At 39.7% G+C, this 18,583-nt stretch overlaps 1 protein-coding gene across 1 annotated transcript in view; it reads left to right on the top strand.

Moving 5' to 3' along the window:
* The window catches only part of ttn.2 (titin, tandem duplicate 2), a 191,715-nt gene that overhangs the window by 27,464 nt on the left and 145,668 nt on the right, over positions 1–18,583 (top strand). The window contains 9 exon segments of the mRNA XM_055230344.1: positions 310–498; positions 824–1,198; positions 1,967–2,011; positions 11,838–15,557; positions 16,271–16,549; positions 16,769–17,332; positions 17,537–17,818; positions 17,903–18,181; positions 18,259–18,540. Of these exon segments, the coding sequence (XP_055086319.1) occupies positions 310–498; positions 824–1,198; positions 1,967–2,011; positions 11,838–15,557; positions 16,271–16,549; positions 16,769–17,332; positions 17,537–17,818; positions 17,903–18,181; positions 18,259–18,540 (6,015 nt within the window).

Here is an 18,583-nt window from a genome sequence, read left to right as displayed (position 1 = left end):
CCAATTTTGGCCTGACAGAAGAAGGGTGGAGAGCACAGGTGAGCCTGTACAAAGGCCAGGTGAGGGTAGAGGGGAGGGGTCAGGTGAGGGGAGGGGGGAACAGGTTTCATATCTGCAATCTACTAGTGAAAAAAATTTAATAAACTTATGGATGGTAGCTTTAAATCACGTCTATAACTGTATCAAGCCGGAACTAATATATGAATAAACCAGAACTTTCAAAAAGAAAGACTCAGTGTAAACAAAAAACTTATGTTGTACTTTATGTTTATAAACCACACTCACCACCATTGTTTTTGTATTGGGCAGATGTGAAGATCTGCTGGTTCCACAAGGACAAGGAGATCAAGCAGTCGGACTTCTTCAGGATGTCCCAGTTTGATGACAGCTGTCAGCTGGAGATCTCCAGAGTCTACTCTGAGGATGAGGGGGAGTACCGCTGCACAGCCACTAATAGTGCCGGAACTGTGTCCTGCTCTGCTACACTGACAATGGAGGGTGAGTTTCAGTAACAGTCACACTTATTTCAATGTTACTTTATGTGTGCCTATTTGTAGATTTGTTTTGAAATCAGACATCGCATCCCATACAAATATTAAACACTATATAATACATAAAAAGGTAAAGAGCTCAAATTGCCTTCATGGCTCCATCAGTCAGTGCAAAAGAAATCCCAAATAATAAAGGAAGGCTGAAAATTACGTGAGACATAATACCCAGTTACTGAAAACAAATATTAGAAAATCACACCACATTAGCATTCCGACTTTTTTTTTTGTTTAAATAAATGCCACATGTGAAACTGCCAACCTCTTGCTTTCAGGCACTGCAGAGAGCCAATGGCATGTTTCCACCAGTCTCACAAGTGTTAAGAAACCTTCTCTAGGCCAAAAGCCAGTCTTCCTTCAGCCTATCAGCAGCTGCACAGTGCCACATGGAGAAGTGGCTCGCTTCCATGCATGTGTGTCAGGCATGCCCCAGCCAGAAGTGACATGGTTCCATAACAGACAGCCAGTGAAGGCCACCAAAAACCTGGTGTTTCACTTTGACGAGATGACAAACATAGCCACTCTGATCATAGTGGATGCTTTCTCTGAGCATGCAGGCGTGTACACTTGCAGAGCGGTCAATAACGCTGGAGAGGCTGCCTGCTCTGCCACTCTCACCATAACCAAAGAGCAAGAAGTAGTAGATGAAGGTAACATCTGGGACCCGTGACTGCAGCCAATTCCCCTAAATCTTCACTTTTTGAACTGTTTCTTTACCTGATCATGTTTGAGGAATTTCCTGAACCTGAATATTATTTTGTTGAATTTATTTATGCTTTTACACATAGAATATACTATTACTGATCAAAAGAATCGAAAATCAGATACTAGTCGATACTAAAACTAATTTCGAAACTAGATTTACTACACTTGAGCAAGTATCAGTACTGTAAAAAAAAATCATATTAAGAGGACAAAATTTTAGCTTTTCTGAACAGTTTTAGTATGTATTTAAACTTTATCAAGTATAAGTATAAGACCTCATGGTGATATAAAGAACTATTTTGTGTTGAAAATTTCATTCATAAAAAAGTAGCATTTTTTCATCTTCATTGTAGTATTGTAATTGGTATCGAGTATTGAGTCAGTTCATTAGGATCAAAATCGAGTTTGAAACTTTAGTATCGTGATAGTACTGCCTCAGTTGGGACAAACATTTAACAAAATCAGGATATCCCTCAAGCTAACTTTTGTGTTTACTAAGTTTTCATTTATTCACCAGATTCCACCACTGCTCTGTGTTCCTGTTTTTTCAGTGCTGTATCACTTCCCACCAATAACAATTTTTTTGTGAATTTTGTTGATTTTGATTTGTTTTTAACTTCACGATTCTTTCCATTTTTCTCAAGATATCTTTCTTTAGCCCCAAATTAATATGTATATATATATATATATATTTTGTTTTTTTTTATTTACAGTGACCCGTGTTGAACAGACTGAAACCAAGGTGGAAGAAGTCAAAGGTAAGACCAAGTTTGTTTCTCAACCACTGGCCCACATAAAGTATTGCTCTTTGTTTTAATGTATGAGAAAGGGACTGTTTAACAAAATGTATTGAGGGTTCTATTGCTTCTAATGGTAATCTAATAGCAGGTTGTGTTGATCTAAATGTTAGCTTGTATCATATGAATTTGATGACAGTGTGCAGGAGCATGCTCAACTGATTTGGATTAAGTCGGACTGCACCCACTGACTACTTACTGAGATAAAATGTTGAACTGTCCCTTTAAGTCCCACCTCAAAATTGTATTGCATGTTATTGTTCAAGTCTTGACCAATACATTCTTCTTTTCAGTGCCTTACAATGTATTGATGCCATTTTGTTTATTGCCTAGTCCAAATGTGCTTGAAGCAGTTTTTGACACTTGCAAATTGCATCCAATAGGTTATATGTTTTGGCATGAAGGGTCTTTAGTTCCCCCAAAAAAGATATGATATATGATATCTTTTAAAGAGTCTAGATTGAAGAATTCTTTAAAAGATATGATTTATAATGTTCCTCCTGCAAAATATTTTATAGCCTGGCTTGCAGATAGTGGGATGTGATTCCTGTGGTTTGCATTGTAAATAACACAACTATATTAGTTCGAATAAACGCCTTCTCACCTAATTCGCGGCTTAAAATGGTCTGTTTGGGAACATAAGATGTAATGTTTTGTGCATCATTTATGTCCTAAGTTTAAGGATTAGAAAGGGCGTTTATTCCTCTGTCTGCAAGTCAGGTAAAGAATATTGTAGCATACAGCGAAAGTAGTTCTAAAAAAGCAGCCCATCTTGGTTCATGCTTTTTTTTTCTATTTATCATAAAATATTGTTTTTGAAGAAATTTCCACAGACGAAGAATCTAAACTTCCTGCAGGTTTCTATTATAAAGAATCGAGTCTTGCGTTTATTCGAACAAATATGGTGAGTCAAATTATTTCTTTTTGCATTGTGACTTGCTGCATGCCTATGATAATTCTATCTCTCTTTCACTTGAGGCTCTGATTATCTGACAGCTGTTTCTTTCTATTTTCAGAGCTTCCCAGCGTTGATCCCTCATGTCGGCTGAGTGGAGCCTTGTGTGATAGCAGCACCTCCTCTGAAAATATAACACCTTCATTCACTGAAAAACTTAAATTCCAATCAGTTATTGAGGGAGAAATAGTAGAATTAAAATGCAAATTAGTCGCCTTACCGCCACCCTCACTTTTGTGGTTTCATAACAATCGACCAATTCGCAAAGAGCGAAGGCGCAGAATTTTTTCTGACAGTAAATTACACATGCACTCAACATGTTTAGTAATTGACTGTATTAAGGAGAAAGACTCTGGAAGTTACAAGGTAATGGCGATAAATACAGAGGGTTCTGCAGAGTCCACAGCATCACTTTTGGTTTCACTGAGGGGAGAACAGTCTGCCAACTATTTGGGATTTGCCAAACGTTCTGCAAAAGCACGTCAAAGTGAGGATGCAATGACAGAGCAGAAGAAGGAGCGAAAGTTCAAGGTGGAGCTTAGATGTGTGGGTTCTCCATTTGATAGAACATCAAAAGCTCATCATGGAAGGTCCCGGTCCAAAGGTTCTCTTGTCCGAACTGTGTACTTTAGTTCTGGTACTGGAACTTTGCCAAAAGAAAAAGAGGTAGTGAAAGAGCACAGAAATTTGGAAACAGCATCTGAGCGTGCCCAATCGCCTCCACCTATGTTTGATAAATCAGAGCGCTTTAATGATAGATTTAGTGACATCTATTGTGACAGGAGGACAGGTGCTAGGTTCAGTGACAAATTTAGTGACAGGTGCAGCGACCGGTATAGTGACAGGTTCAGTGATACTGAAAGTCTTCATAATGAGGTAAGAACAAAGCTAACATCTCTCCAAAAAGCGGTCAAGCAAAGAAAAAGACTCTCCATTTCAACTATGTCCTCGTCAGAATTTGATGGTGAGTCAGTAATTAGTGAACCCACTTATTCAGAGTATATGGAGAGGATAAGGAGTAAACATGCCTCTTTACATGAAGCTCAGCTATCCAGTCGACTTTCAGATTCGGGAGATGGTAGCAAAGAAATTCAAACAAGGAGCAGGGATTCTTCAGAGACTCGTGTAAGGCATTCTTTTGAGCCACAATCAAGAACAAGAGCTATTCAGCTGATGAAAGGTGAGTTATTGCCACAGGCAGAGAAGACAGATGGTGATACGGAGCATACATACAGGAGTTTTAGTCCAACTAAAGAAGATATGGACTTCAAAGTAATGTCGAGCGAGCATCATGAAGAGGCATCTGCGCAGATTACAACTGCGGAAGTCACATACTCTGGAAATGTGGCATTACAAGCTCAAATATTACCCAAATATATCACATCGTCACAGAATATTGCCTTACATCAAACTGGAACATCAAACATAAAAATGGTTGAAACAAGATTTGACGAACAAGAAAAGATGAGGGCTCAATATGGAGAGGCTTTGGAGGGTGATCACATGGAACGTGAGGATAAATTTCTGGCTCGAAGAATTACAAAATGGCAGCAAGAAAGGATGTCTGAAGATGAGACATTTCATCCAGAAACGGACTTGCCTTTGCCAGCCGAGCCACCTTATATGGAGCCCGAAGGTTACATACAGCAAGAAATGATAGAAAAGAAAGAAAGTGGTCTTGCTGGGGGAGTTAATCACCATAAATCACCAAGAATGATAAGGTCAGGTGATAATGAAACTAGCACTGTACCTCAAGCAAAATCTCCCAAACTTAACGTTAGACCAGAAGACACTGAATTTGAACTTCCAGTTTTGCAATCACAATTATTATCTGCATCCAGGCCAACAGATGCGGCAGCGTCTCCATCAAGAGTAAGAGCTAGAGCAGAGGCCAGAATGAGAGATTCACCAAAGTTAAGGCCATCTAAGAAAGACCAGTTTGCCAGTGAAGCAGTAATATCCCAGGAAATCACTGAACGCCAAGATGTTTATGAAGAAGAATACACCACCGAGTCATTGAGAGCCCATTATGAAAAAGAACTAGAGGCTGAGCGCCTTGAGTGTGAGGAGAAACTCCTAGCTCTTAGAATCAGGAAATGGCAACAAGGCATGATTATGTCAGAAGAAGATACCTTTCATCCTGAAACAGATCTCCCTATGCCAGCAGATGCACCCTACATGGAACCTGAAGATCAAATCTACACTCAGGAGGAGATGGCGAAGAAAGAGCTAGTAAAGGGAACCGAGCCTTTTCCTACTCCTACTTTCCATAAATCACCATTAATGAAAACCTGTGCTGAAGAATTTGATAATGAAGTGTCTGTAAAACAAATACCAAAATCTCCAAGAGTCAAATCTAGGATATCAGAGCAGGCAATTGAGGCATCCCCCAGAGCTAGAGCAAGACAGGAAAGGTTTGAAAAAATGAAACATCATGAACTGCAGCTGTCAAGAGAAAACATTTCTGAGCTCAAAAGTGAGAGCACCCGGTTTGTCAGTGAAGAGGAAGCACTTAATGAAAGAATTATGAAGTGGCAGCAGGATGTTTATATGGAGCAACAAGGCACTGTCAAACTGGAAACTGGATGGACAGAAAGCTGCTCAACATTTCAGACAGACGCTAAAGCAGAAAGCGATCTCCATGAGACAAGAGTAGCAACCAAATATGAAACTACACAAAGCAAAACTACTGCCTCAGAAAATGCCATTAGAAGTGAAGTTCCTTTCCAAAAACTTGAGGATACTCCAGAGTGGCATAACAAAGAGCTATCAGCAGAGGGGCGTGAAACTAGGCTGGAGCGGGACAGTGAATACCTTCTGAGTGAACAGGAAGCTATGGCCCAGCGTATTTTGAAATGGCAAAAAGATGAAGTGACAGAACTAGAGTCAGAGTGGCCTGTGGATAACCAAGGCAGGCAACTTTTTGAAGTTACTGAAACAATCCATTCTGTGACTTTGCCTGATACCGTTTTCAATCAGGTTCCATCTGTCCCTTATGAAAAACAAATCCAAACAGAGGCCTCTTCAACCACTTTAGAGACTTCTTATGGTACAGGCATACATCAAGATGTAAAAGCAACCCTTTCTAATGAAGCCTTGCAAGCAGAATATAGGCATACTGAAACTGTTCCAACTACTCATTCTCTATCATGCATGTCAGAATTGTCATCTGCATATACAGTTGCAGAAGATACCATGAATCAAGAATCTTTATTTGTTCAAAAACACTCTCCCACTCACCAATTTCACGCATTGCCCCCTGTAGAACAGAAATATACAGCTCCTGCTAAACCCTTCAGCCAATCAGTTGCAACTGCAAAAGAAGCGGAGGAACAGCCACAATCTGAGGAATACACTATGCTTGTAGATAAAGCTAGCCTTCAACGCTTCCAGTATGAAGTAAAGGAAGAAGGTAGGATGAAAGAGGAGGTTGAAGCAACAAGAGAGGTGACACATAGAAGACTACAGAAGGATAATGCAAGTGAGCTAGAAGCCACAAGAAGTGCTGGAGTAAAAGAAAGTGGTGACACAAGTATTAAAACAGACACAAAAATAAATGTGTCTTTAAAGGAAAGTGTTCAATCAACAGAGTTTAAAGTAATAAGTGACAAACCAAGTATAAATGGAAAGTCTCCAGCATTTGTGAAAGAACTGTCACCACTAAAAGTAAGTATTGGTGAGATGTCAGAGTTTTGCTGCCAGTTTCGAGGTGAACCTGTACCCGCAGTCACTTGGATCAAAGATGGGCAACCATTAGCCCACAACCCAGACTATGATATAGTTACTAAATCAAACTACTCAAAGTTGACAATCTTCTATCCAACCACAGATCATGTAGGTACATACGAGTGTGTTCTTACAAATAAATACGGCAAAGTTATATCTACTGCCGCACTTGAGATTTCAGATGAAAAAGTGATGAAAGCATTTGAGGAGAAACAGGAAGTTATAGTCACACATGAAGTAGATGAAACCACACAAAAGCTAGAGAGGAGCATAGACAATGAAGTTGTGTCTTATACAGAGACAGGAAAGGCAACTCTACAGGTTCCTCAAGTTGTTATTCAAAAGCAACGACTTTCTGATGACTCTTTTTCCTCTTCACCTGTTGAAATTCGAATTACTGCTGCAACTCCTGTTCCTGAGATGGCCGAGGATGTAAGTGAACATGTCTCCCCTGCTGAAAAGACCTCAGAAGTACCCACTGATGACAGCACATCTCAGATTAAGCACAAATTTACTTTCTCTTTTGATGTGGCCGCTGAGGCTCCTAATGTTGTTTGTGAATTAGAAAACATAACATGCTCTGAAGAAAACACAGCAGTCTTAGAATGCACAATTTCAGGAGAACCTACCCCCGAAGTCACATGGTATTTTGATGATGTTTGCATCACTTCTACAGGAGAAAAATACGTCATGGATGTGAAAGAGAAAACATGTAGGCTTTATATAAAGAATTTTACATACAGTGATGCAGGTGTATATAAATGTGTTGCTCGAAATAATCTTGGGAATGTGTCAAGCACTGCTGATGTATCATTTCAACCTGCTATACCAGTACATTTTTCAAATGAGAGTGAAATATTTAATGATAAAGAAAAAATTAGAACTAGTTTATCTGAAGATATAGCAACTGTGGAGATAACTCCTACTGCTTGCACAAATGCCGTTAGATCTGAAGAAAAAACTGAGCATTTACCACTGGAAACCTCTCGAATGGCTCAAAAATCAAGGCCTGCTCTTTCTCGGGAGTCCCAGGTTTTGTCAGGCTGTGGTTTAGCATCATCTGCTGCTGTGATAAATGTTTCTCAGATTAAACAAACATTTGAGTCTGATTCACATATTGGGCCAATGGCTGCACCATCTTCCGATGATCAAACAAAGCAAACACTGTTCCCCAAAGAGTTTATTCCTGAGGTGCTGGAATTATCTGACCATCAAAAACAGATCACTATATCTGAACCTGGCACAGATGGTGAGGGTGTTCACACATTTTCAGAAGAAAATGTTCCTTTACCACTTGCCTCTTTTGGGAAGTCTGAAGAAGCAGCAAGGCTTGATATCCATGGCCCACAACAATTTGTAGAGAAATTGCAAGACTCTCCAGATCTAGTCAGGCCCAAAGCACAGAAACCTGGAGTTTTAACTGAACAGACTGAAGCAGGAGTGACTGAAATGACTGAAGACATTGTGCGAACATTTGAAAGAACAAGCAGCTTTATTCCATTCCAGCCTGATAAACTACCTGCATCTAAACCCTCTGTGAAAACATCCACCATTTCAGGAGAAACACTAAGGCCTAAAGGAACTGAGCCTATCAAACCAGAGAGACAAAAGTCATCTGCCACATCTTTAAAACACAGTAAAGCAGAGGATGAAGACATGGATATCCCTGCCTCATTGGAGAGTAACTTGGGAGAAGTAGATGTAAAAGGTAAAACTCAAGAACATGACATATTAGAATACCAATCCATACAAGTTTCTGAACCCTCAATGGATAGTGGTGTATTTCTTAGCTTGCCAGAATCACATGCTGATGTTACAGAAACAATGGAAGTGGGTCAGGAATTTCCTTCAGATGTTAATGAGGAACATATCAGTTCTCTTGGAGCTCCCTCACATACAAAACATATTGGGGAAGGTGTGGCTAGTTTGGTAAAGCCACTTCATAAAAAACATGATGACTTACCTCTCACAACTAAGAGGGACGCTGCCTCCAATATTGAAGATAGAGGTATTGGCATAGAAGAAAAAATCGAATGTTTTGGATCCAACCCCAAGCATAAAGTGGAAAGCATAATTGGGGGCTCAACTGAAATAGCAACTGTTGTAGAGGCAGAGAAAGTAGACGGTTCTCTGAAAAGTACAGAAGAATTAGACATAGCGCAGTCTACTGAAGAAGGAACAGTTGCAACCACCACTATTCAATCAATGCAAGAGGAGGAAGTCTCATTTGGTGCAGTGTATGATTACTATAATCCTCCTGCTGACTGGGGCCGGCCACTGTCTCCTGAGTCAGAAATGTCTATAGAAATTGGTAGCACCATGAGTGAAGAGATTGCAGAAGTGGCTGAGAGGTTCTTCACTCCAGGTTCTTCTACTGAGACTTCACAACAAATAGCAGACTCTTTCCAGACTTCTAAATCTCCCATGTCTTTGAATACTCTTACATCAGATTCACCCGGTGGATTCATGACTCCCCAAGAATATGCTTTTTCTCCACTTGGACACAAGAGACCATCCACAGGAAGCTCAAGTGATAATGTTTTTTCTCCTCTTCAGTATTTGCCTTCTCCAGCTGATGAAAGAACTGACACATCTCAGCCAGAGATCACTTTGGAGGAAACTAGATTTTTTACTGGGCGAAGCTCTCTAGGACTAGGTTCTCTTCAAGAGAAGGTACAAGGTATTCCACCAGCTTTTCTTAAACCTTTAATTAAGAAAAGAGTATTTGAAAATGATACCTTGAGGTTTTACGCAGAAGTTTTTGGGCTTCCCTCACCTGAAGTAAAGTGGTTTTGTAATAAAAATGAGCTTGTGGAAAGCAGCAGAATTAAAATGGATAGAGATGGTGACAGTATCTCACTGACAATCTGTAATGTGACTAAGGCTGACCAAGGAGAATACATCTGTGAGGCTATAAACTATGTTGGAGAAGCCAGGAGTGTGGCTTTAGTGGTAGTTGTGTCCCAGGAAGTCAGGTTTATGCCAGCACCACCTGCTGTCACTCATCAACATGTGATGGAATTTGATGTGGAAGAAGATGACTCATCTCGATCACCCTCACCACAAGAAATTCTTCTAGAAGTTGAACTGGATGAAAAAGATGTGAAGGAATTTGAAAAACAAGTAAAAATTATTACAATTCCTGAGTATACAGCTGACAACAAAAGCATGATTATTTCTTTGGATGTGTTGCCAAGCATTTATGAAGAAGGAGCTGTGGATTTTGTCACCCAGGAGCATGATGATCTTAAAATTGCTTTTGAAGTCACTGAAATGCCACCAAGATTCATAAATCCCATTTGTGATATGGAAGCCCATGAAGGCACAACTGTTATGTTTGAGTGTTCTTTAATGGGAATTCCTTCTCCAATTATCTCATGGTTCAAAGGTGACAAAAAGATCCCTCACAATAAAAAGTTTATTTTGTCCTCAGATGGTGATAATCATTTCCTGAAAATTTGTAAAATAACAAGTCAGGACAGTGGAGTGTATACTTGTAGAGCAATTAATGTTGTTGGTGAAACTCTTTGTAGAGCGTCTTTGGTTGTTTTGAGTGCTAAAGCATTTGCTGGAAAAACTCGAGGAAGGGAACTGACAGCTGTATCTCTTGGTAGCGCCAAAGTCCAACCTCAAAAGTTTGATCTAATGGTTGGGAATACGTCATTTGATGGGGAGCAGGTTTCAGAAATAGAGCTTGAGTTTGAGTTTGAACAAGAGGCAGATGAATCTCAGCGGGCAGTTAGGCTAGTTGCTAACACAGACAAAGAAACAAGTGAACAGGGGGAAAAATATGTTAGCATCAATTTTGATGTATTTGCTGAGCCAGCTAAAGATGAAAAGATTGAATTTAAAGGGAAATCCTCTGAAATGTGTAGTTTCCATTTTCAAATTACAGAAACAGCCCCTAAATGTGTGATTCCATTAACAAATGTCACAGCAGCAGTTGGCACTCCTGTCATCCTTCAGTGTCTAGTTAGCGGTAAACCGAGCCCCACTGCAGAATGGTACAAAGATGGAGAACTTGTGACAGATAGTAGATGTATCATTCAAGAAAAAACTGCAGGCCATTTTAATTTGCTTATTACTAATGTGACCCAAAGTGATGCTGGGGAATACAAGTGTCAAATCCAAAACTCTTCTGGATCTATTGAAACTACTGCACTTCTCAAGGTGTTTTAAAGCAGAACAGTTTGGAGAACTAAACAGTTTGAAGAAAACGTTTTTTTTTTGTTTTTTGTTTTTTTTTTGTAAAGGAAAACATTTTATTGATACATTAATATATTTTTATTTATTTGATTAATTAGGCATCATGACAAATTCTTACTAATCTGGAATAAAGAAAACACATAAAACGTAAGGGCACTACTTTTTTAAACATTTAATTTGTGTTAATTATTTAAAAATTATTGGGTTTGGATTTTTAAAGTGACTTCAGATTTGAAATTATTTGTATGTGTTTTTGCTTTAGGGGCATCAGTTGTTTCCCATAATGTTTTGTATTTGTATTTACCAATTACAAAGGCTTACTATTATGTCCAAACAAAACTTTTAAGCCCACATATACCAAGGTAAATTATTCTTACATTAACTACCTTATATTACTAACTACAGTAATAGAAACTTGAAAATTAAATTTGTCATTTTCCATTTGATTTTACATGTTTGTGCGAATGGTATTCAGAAGGTTGCAGATGTTAAAATAGTAAATACTGTGAAACCAGTTACTCGTTCAAATTCAACAGTCCACAATGTTATGTCTTGTAAATAAGTGTAATCTTTGAATGGTGTTTATAATTTACTTGAGAAAAAAGAGTGTACAGAGCTCATCTTTGTGTTGGTTTTTAATAAAAAAAATATTTAAGTTATTTCTCTGATTTGACTTTCTCTAACAATATAGTATTTAAGTTAACAGCCATCATGATAATACTATCACATAATTTATTTGATTGCAAGTGTCAAAAGCTGCTTCTGCTATAATTCATTTTATAATTCTGCTGAATAACCTAATTGTACATAGAGTGTTTTTTCCCCCCAGAACACTGTTTAAATTCTGTTTGCTCTGTTTCCAAGATATTGTCATCAGTGTGACTTAATATTTCCTCACAGAAATTGCTAGTACCACCGTCACTACTGTGGAAGAGGAAACCTACAGCACTGCTGTCCAGTTACCACAGAAAACAAAAACACTTGAGCTCAAACCAGACTCTAAACGTTACTCTTCCACTTTAGAGAAGAAAAAAGAAAAGCCAGTTTTCCTTACTCAGCTTTCTCCAGTTGTTTCAACCAGTGGTGAGACAGCCAGATTTAGTGTACATATTTCAGGCTTTCCCAAACCTACTGTTCAGTGGTTTCATAAGGGTAAAGTCATTAAGAGCTCTTCTGTGTATAAAATTATTGAGGAAAAGGAGGTACACACTTTAGTTATTACCAAGGTCACCACTGAATATGAAGGGGAATACTCCTGCACTGCCTCCAACAGATTTGGTGAGACAACTTGCACCACATACCTTGAGGTAAAAAAGCCAGATGTGAGTCATGCAGAAAAATGGGTGGAGAAAATGTTTAAGGTCACAGGTCAGCCTCCTACTTTCACAGTTCAAATTCTCCCTGTCAGATGTTCAGAGGGTGGAGAGGTTTCCTTTAATTACAAAACTACTGGTGACCCTCATCCTGATGTGAAGTGGTTCAAAGGAGCTTTCCAAATCCAGCCTAGTCGAAATTGCATCATCATTGCCAACCCTGATGGATCTGGCTACATCAATTTGAAGAGTGTAAAACAGGAAGACAGTGGTTTGTATACTTGCAAGGCCACAAATCAGTTTGGTGAAGCTTCTTGTAGTGCTGAACTGGTGGTATTTAAGGAGTCCCGTAGACAGGAGAAGCATACTGTTGTCCAGAAGAAAGGCTACAAGGTGACAGTGACAGAGCAAGCTACAGAGTCACGCTTGTATCAGGTAAGTTTGCCAGGCCAGGACAAAACAAAATCAGATCAGATGGTTTACACAATCGGCACTGAAGACAGACAGATAATTCCTAGTGAGCAGGTTAGCTCGTTGAGAGAAGTTGACATTTCAGCTGCCACTGTGCATTGTGAAAAGGTAACCCACCAGGCTGCAGTACTCCAAACCCATGAATTAGAGGAAAGAGTTTCTGTCGCTCCTACCCATCCACCGCAAGTGTCAGCTGTTCCTGCTAAACAGGTTCATATGGCAGCCTTCACATCATCAATTGAAGAAAGCCAAGGCCTTATCGAGCAGCATTGTGATCGCATTCAAAGCCCAGAGGTCATTGAGCTGCAGGCTGCTCGGGAAAAGAAGTCAAAAGTAATGTCAGCTGTAGCAGAGGAGTTGACCCCACTGTCCACTGTTAGCACAGAGCCTTTAGCGGACAGAAAACCTGCCCAAATAAAGTCCTTGTCTGAACCTCAATTTCTTGTCAGTGGACATCAAGTTGAGTCTCAGCTAGCTATGCTGAAAGAGCAGTCACAGGAAATGCCTGAATCCCAAGAGCAGAAGGGTTATAAGGTGAAGGAGGGTGTAAAGATCTTGTATTCAGCTCAGTCTTCAGAGAAACATGTTCTGGCTGAAGGACACACAACTGAGATAGTGAGCTCAGATTCAGCTCTTAAGTCCACTGTTAGTAAAGAAAAGCACAGGCCAGTCTTGGCTTCAGTCAGCGAATCAAAACAAAGTCTTCATAAGGAAAGCAAGCTCTCACTGGAGAGGTCTGCTGAAGAAACGGCATCTTTGTCTAAAGATAAAATTATGAATGCAGCCATAAATACAGAAGAAAAGCAAATATTTCAATCTGAGCCCACACAACAGCTGCCAAGTTTAGCCAGTGCAAAATCAATTAAGCCACAAATTGAAGGCGAACAACTTTTGCACTTGCAGGTTGTAACAGATCAGGACGTTCTTCCATCAGAGAAAGCTTTTAGTTGTGAGAAACCAGCTAGTGAGCAGGCAGAGAGCAGAAAAAGCCCCACTTTGCTCTATACCGTTAGCCAGGATGAGCAAAAAACTGTTGTTTGTGAGGACTCTGTACAGTTTGAAGCAAAAGCTAGCACTTTAACCATTCAGCCTCAAAAAGAAGCTCCCACTCAGCTTCATCTCCAATCCACACAGCCCATAGAGATGCTTCAGAAAGAGGGTTTACTAACAGTTGAGAAACCAGAGCAGCAGATAGCATCACAAAAGCAAGAGCGTGCAAGGAAACAGGCAGCTACTTTTGAGGAGAAAAGAGAGCTTATTGCTGATTATCATACTGATCTAGACGTGTCTGTAACTGGAGTTCAGTCTCAACTTAGAACTGAACCAAAGCCTCAACAAATTCTTCAGCTTTCCTACCAGCCCATGCAGTTGCCAAAGGAAGTGCCAATTTCTACTGATGTCAAACCGCAACGTGCATTAGTACAGAAAGAGGAACGCTGGAATGTCATGCATGTGACTAGTGTTGCAGACAGCCATACTATGGAGGAGGGACACACTGAGAGTCTTTTGGATATAGATAAACTTACCTCTCACATGGCTGTAGAACCAAACGTTCCCTCTGTTCCTATTCAAGTTGAAGAGAAGGGGATCTCTACTGAAACCACTACTCTCCTTGAGGCAGCAGAACAGGACTTTGCAGTACAAATCCAGGAAGGTCAGTCAGTAAGGCAGTCGATAATAATGGATGAGAAGAGAGTGCTCACTGGTGAAGTCTCACAAGAGGTTACCAAGGAACAATCTTCCAAAGTGGCTGTTACCACACAACCCAAACTTTCATTTATGGCTTCCGAGTCTAAAGACACCACAGCACTACCAAAAGAGATGACCTTTATGATACAGATTCCTAAACCGTCCAGTCTGAACATAAGACGCCAGCTTAGGGACGCACTTCAGTCTGCGGTGGCTAGTGACCAGCCTGTGTTATTGGCTGATATTGTTGAAAAGTTACAAGCTGTAGAAATTCAGGAAGTCAAGGTTCAGAGAGAGCCAAAGCGGGCCATGTTTACTTACCTAATCACAACAACAGGCTCACCAATGGAGATAACTCTTGCATTTGAAGGTGAGTATCCTCAAATGGCCGACCTTAGAACTGAGCTACAGGCAGCTTTTCATTCGATCCTTTACCAAGAATCTAGTGTTCTTACTTCAGCACAGCCTGGAACAATGCAGCTTGACAAACCCCAACGAGCAGAGGCTATGACAACCCATAGCAAACAAATGCTGTCATCAATGGTAGAAACTGTACATGTTACAGAAAGTGCTGTTGATTTCTCTGCTGTTAAATCACAAGCAGCTGCACTAAAAACAGAATCTAAAAAGGGTGTTGCATGTGTAGCAGCTGAACAACAAATTGTGGTTCAAGAGTCAAAAGCACAAAAAGCACAGGTTAAAATCCTGACTGAGCAATCTGTGCAGGTTTCCAGGCAAGAGGTGCGGTCTGTAACAATTGAAAGTCAAGAGAAAGTGGAGGTGTCTGCAGGTGTTACCATACAGAAGGAGCTCAAGCAAGAGGTCTTTAAAGAGGAAATTAGCGTATCACGACCAGAGGAAAGGGAATATCCTGTAATGGTGACCTCTCTCGAAGACCTATCTATTGATGAAGAAAGTAAAGTGACCTTTGCCACCACTATTAGGTATGTTACTAAGGTAAACTGGTTTTTCAATGGCCAATTAGTAAAGTCTGGCAAAGAGTTCAAGTGTTCAAAAGACAATGACACATACACACTAATTATCAACAAAGTTGTGAAGGAGAAGCATCAAGGAGAGTATGTCTGTGAGGCTGAAAATGAAGCCGGCAAGATCACAACATCTTCAAGACTGACTGTGGTCTCAAGAGGTTTGGGAAATGAAAATTTGAATGTGTCATCTATTCATTCATCCCAAAAAACTAATAATTCACAAAAAAGGTGTTCATTTGAGATTCTTGTCATCACACTATACTAATTCACTTTTCTTTTAGTTTTTATTCCATAGCAAAGCATGAGCACCATTTTACAGACAGTTGATGACACTAATGCATTTTGTTTTGTCTGATCCACAGAACATGCCCTTGGCAAAACATGTTCATACCCAATTTGCTGCAAAGGCTGTTTTCACAAACTTTCAGCATTTATTTGTCATTAGCGAGTTGTATTTCTATAAAAAAACCAATAGTAATATAACAATAGATTGATCCCTCAATCTTTGTTTCCATCCCAAAACAACTTTTTAGCTTAAGATTTGTAATATTAACATGCAAATTAAATGTATTTTTGGAAACACAACTCGTGAAAATGTTGTTCTTTGTCCTTTTTGTTGGAATATTATAGCCAGACATGCATGCTGTCACCCTTTCAGCTTTTCATTGCAGTACACCTTCATAATTAATTTTCTTCTTTCTAGCTTGACCACCCGCCTCATGATAATCACATAAAAACTTTTCCCTCCACAGCCACTCCTTTGTTTCCCACCATTATACATTCCATCATGTTTGTTAAATTATGTTATTACAAAGATATCACTATTAAAGCTAATGTATTTTTGTTTCTTTATCCCTTGTGTGTGCCACAGTGCCACCAGTTTTTAGGCAGAAAATCGTCCCACTTGAGATAAATGTTGGCAGCCTTGCCAAGTTTGAATGTGACATTGAAGATGCTCCTGATGTGACCTTCAAGTGGTTCAGATCTGACGTTGAGATCAAACAAAGTGAGAAGTACAGGATTCTCAGCCGCCACACCAGTTCCTCTTTGGAGATCCTGAATCCTGCCAAGGCTGACAGTGGGGAATACAGCTGCAAAGCTTCAAATAAACACGGCACTGCTACTTGCCAAGCCAAGCTCATTGTGACAGGTAAGCTCCCAGTGGGACTTTGTTGTTTGAATTCTATTTGTTTGAGAGAGAGAATTTTATATTTGCTCTGTGCTTTGCCATGATTCAGTGAAATGCAATGTGGAAGTAATTTATTCATGAGCTGGATCTGGTGTCATGTTTGGCAAATATAACATGGTGTATTTTTTATTCTATGGCTCAAAAGTTTATTGAATATTATGTTTTACCTGCTCTCCATAGAAATGTATCCGCCAGTATTTGTAACAAAGACAGACCCTATGACTTTGTTTGTGGGCAAACAAGCGTTGTTCCAGTGCTCACTCACTGGGTCCCTCCCCATGGAGGTTATTTGGCACAAGGATAACATAGCCATTTCTGCAAAAGGGAACTACGTTATGAAATGTGAAAAGAACAAGTATTCCCTTCTTATTAAAAGTCTACAACTGTCTGACCAAGGAGTGTACCTTTGCAAGGCCTCCAACAGCGTTGGCACAGCAACCTTTACAACAAGCCTCACGGTGATTAACAAGCCAAGCTTCATTAAACCCATTGAAGCAGCTTCATTGGCTGTCAATGACTTGGTAAGGCTAGAGTGCCAGGTGGACGAGGACACTGGTGTCACGGTCACCTGGACCAGGGATGGCAAGAAGGTCCATCAGAGCATGGATTGTAAGCTATCCTTTGAAGACAAGGTGGCTGTTCTTGAGATACCTAAGTCCAAAATTAAGGACTCTGGGAAATATGTATGCACAGCCAGCAATGAGGCTGGCAGCTCGACCTGTGAGGCCGTGGTAACAGTTCAAGGTAAGATCCTAAAGATGATCTGCCCCTTTGGTTTGAATTTATTAAACTATAATATTATCGACTCGCATACCTTTTTTCAGCCAACTACAAGCTGTGCTAACCCTTTGCATTGCATATCTTCTGCTCTGTGTGCGTTTTGTCAATGTCAATGTGATGTTCTGTTATAGTATGTCTTATTTCTGTGGTGTTAAATACTCTTTTCAGAGCCACCCACATTTACAAAAAAAATGGAGCCAAAGTTCATATGGAAACAAGGTATAGCTGGACGCTTACAGTGCACCATGAAGGGATCACCTGAGCTTCATATCCACTGGTTTTGGAATGAAAGAGAATTAAGTGATGGAGAAAAATACAAAATATCCTTAAAATCTGGAGTGGCGACTTTAGAGTTTCTTAATCTTGTGGTTAGTGACAGTGGAAGTTACACCTGTGAAGTGTCAAATAATGCTGGGACTGACAGTTGCAGCACAGTTATATATGTTAAAGGTATGTGGAAGTACTGAGTGAACCCTATTAAACAAATATTTGGACATAACTGATATTTAATAATTATGTATTTTTTTTACACAGAACCACCATCTATTAAAAAGGAACTGCAAACAATAGAGACAGTTAAAGGCAGTTCAGCTCAGATGCACTGTGAGATTACAGGAACTGCTCCCTTTGAGATCAGTTGGTTAAAAAACAAAAAAGTAATTGCTAGTGATAAGAAATATACAATCATTTCTGAAGATAATTTATCTAGGTTAGAGATTCAGACATTTGAAAGTGCAGATGTCGGAGACTACCAGTGTGTTATTTCTAACGATGTTGGAAAAGTCACAACTAAAGCAGTCGCTAAACTTAAAGGTTTGTTAAAGTTACACAGAGGTATTTTAATCATAAAATTAATCATACAGTTAATAACATTTTAATGTATTTTGTAGAACCCCCAACTTTCACAAAGCGGGTTGAAAGTGCAACAGCTGTGCTGGGAAATCCAGTTAAATTACAAGGAACAATAAAGGGCTCAGCTCCCATTACAGTAAAATGGATGAAAGATTCTGAGATTCTCAGAGATGATGATCCTCATGTTAAGATGGTGTTTGAGAACAATGTTGCAAGCTTGTCAATAACAACAGTTGCCATTAGCCATGGTGGCAAGTATCTATGTCAAGCTGAAAATGAGGCTGGTCAAAGTAAATGTGACGCCACACTGACAGTACAAGGTTAAACTCCTCTTGTTTGCCTTAGACACACTGAAGTACTTTG

Source organism: Periophthalmus magnuspinnatus, chromosome 21 (genome assembly GCF_009829125.3).
Source record: "Periophthalmus magnuspinnatus isolate fPerMag1 chromosome 21, fPerMag1.2.pri, whole genome shotgun sequence".
NCBI lineage: Eukaryota > Metazoa > Chordata > Actinopteri > Gobiiformes > Gobiidae > Periophthalmus > Periophthalmus magnuspinnatus.
Note: the sequence above shows the minus strand (reverse complement) of the source record. Positions and strands in the feature narration are given on the sequence as shown.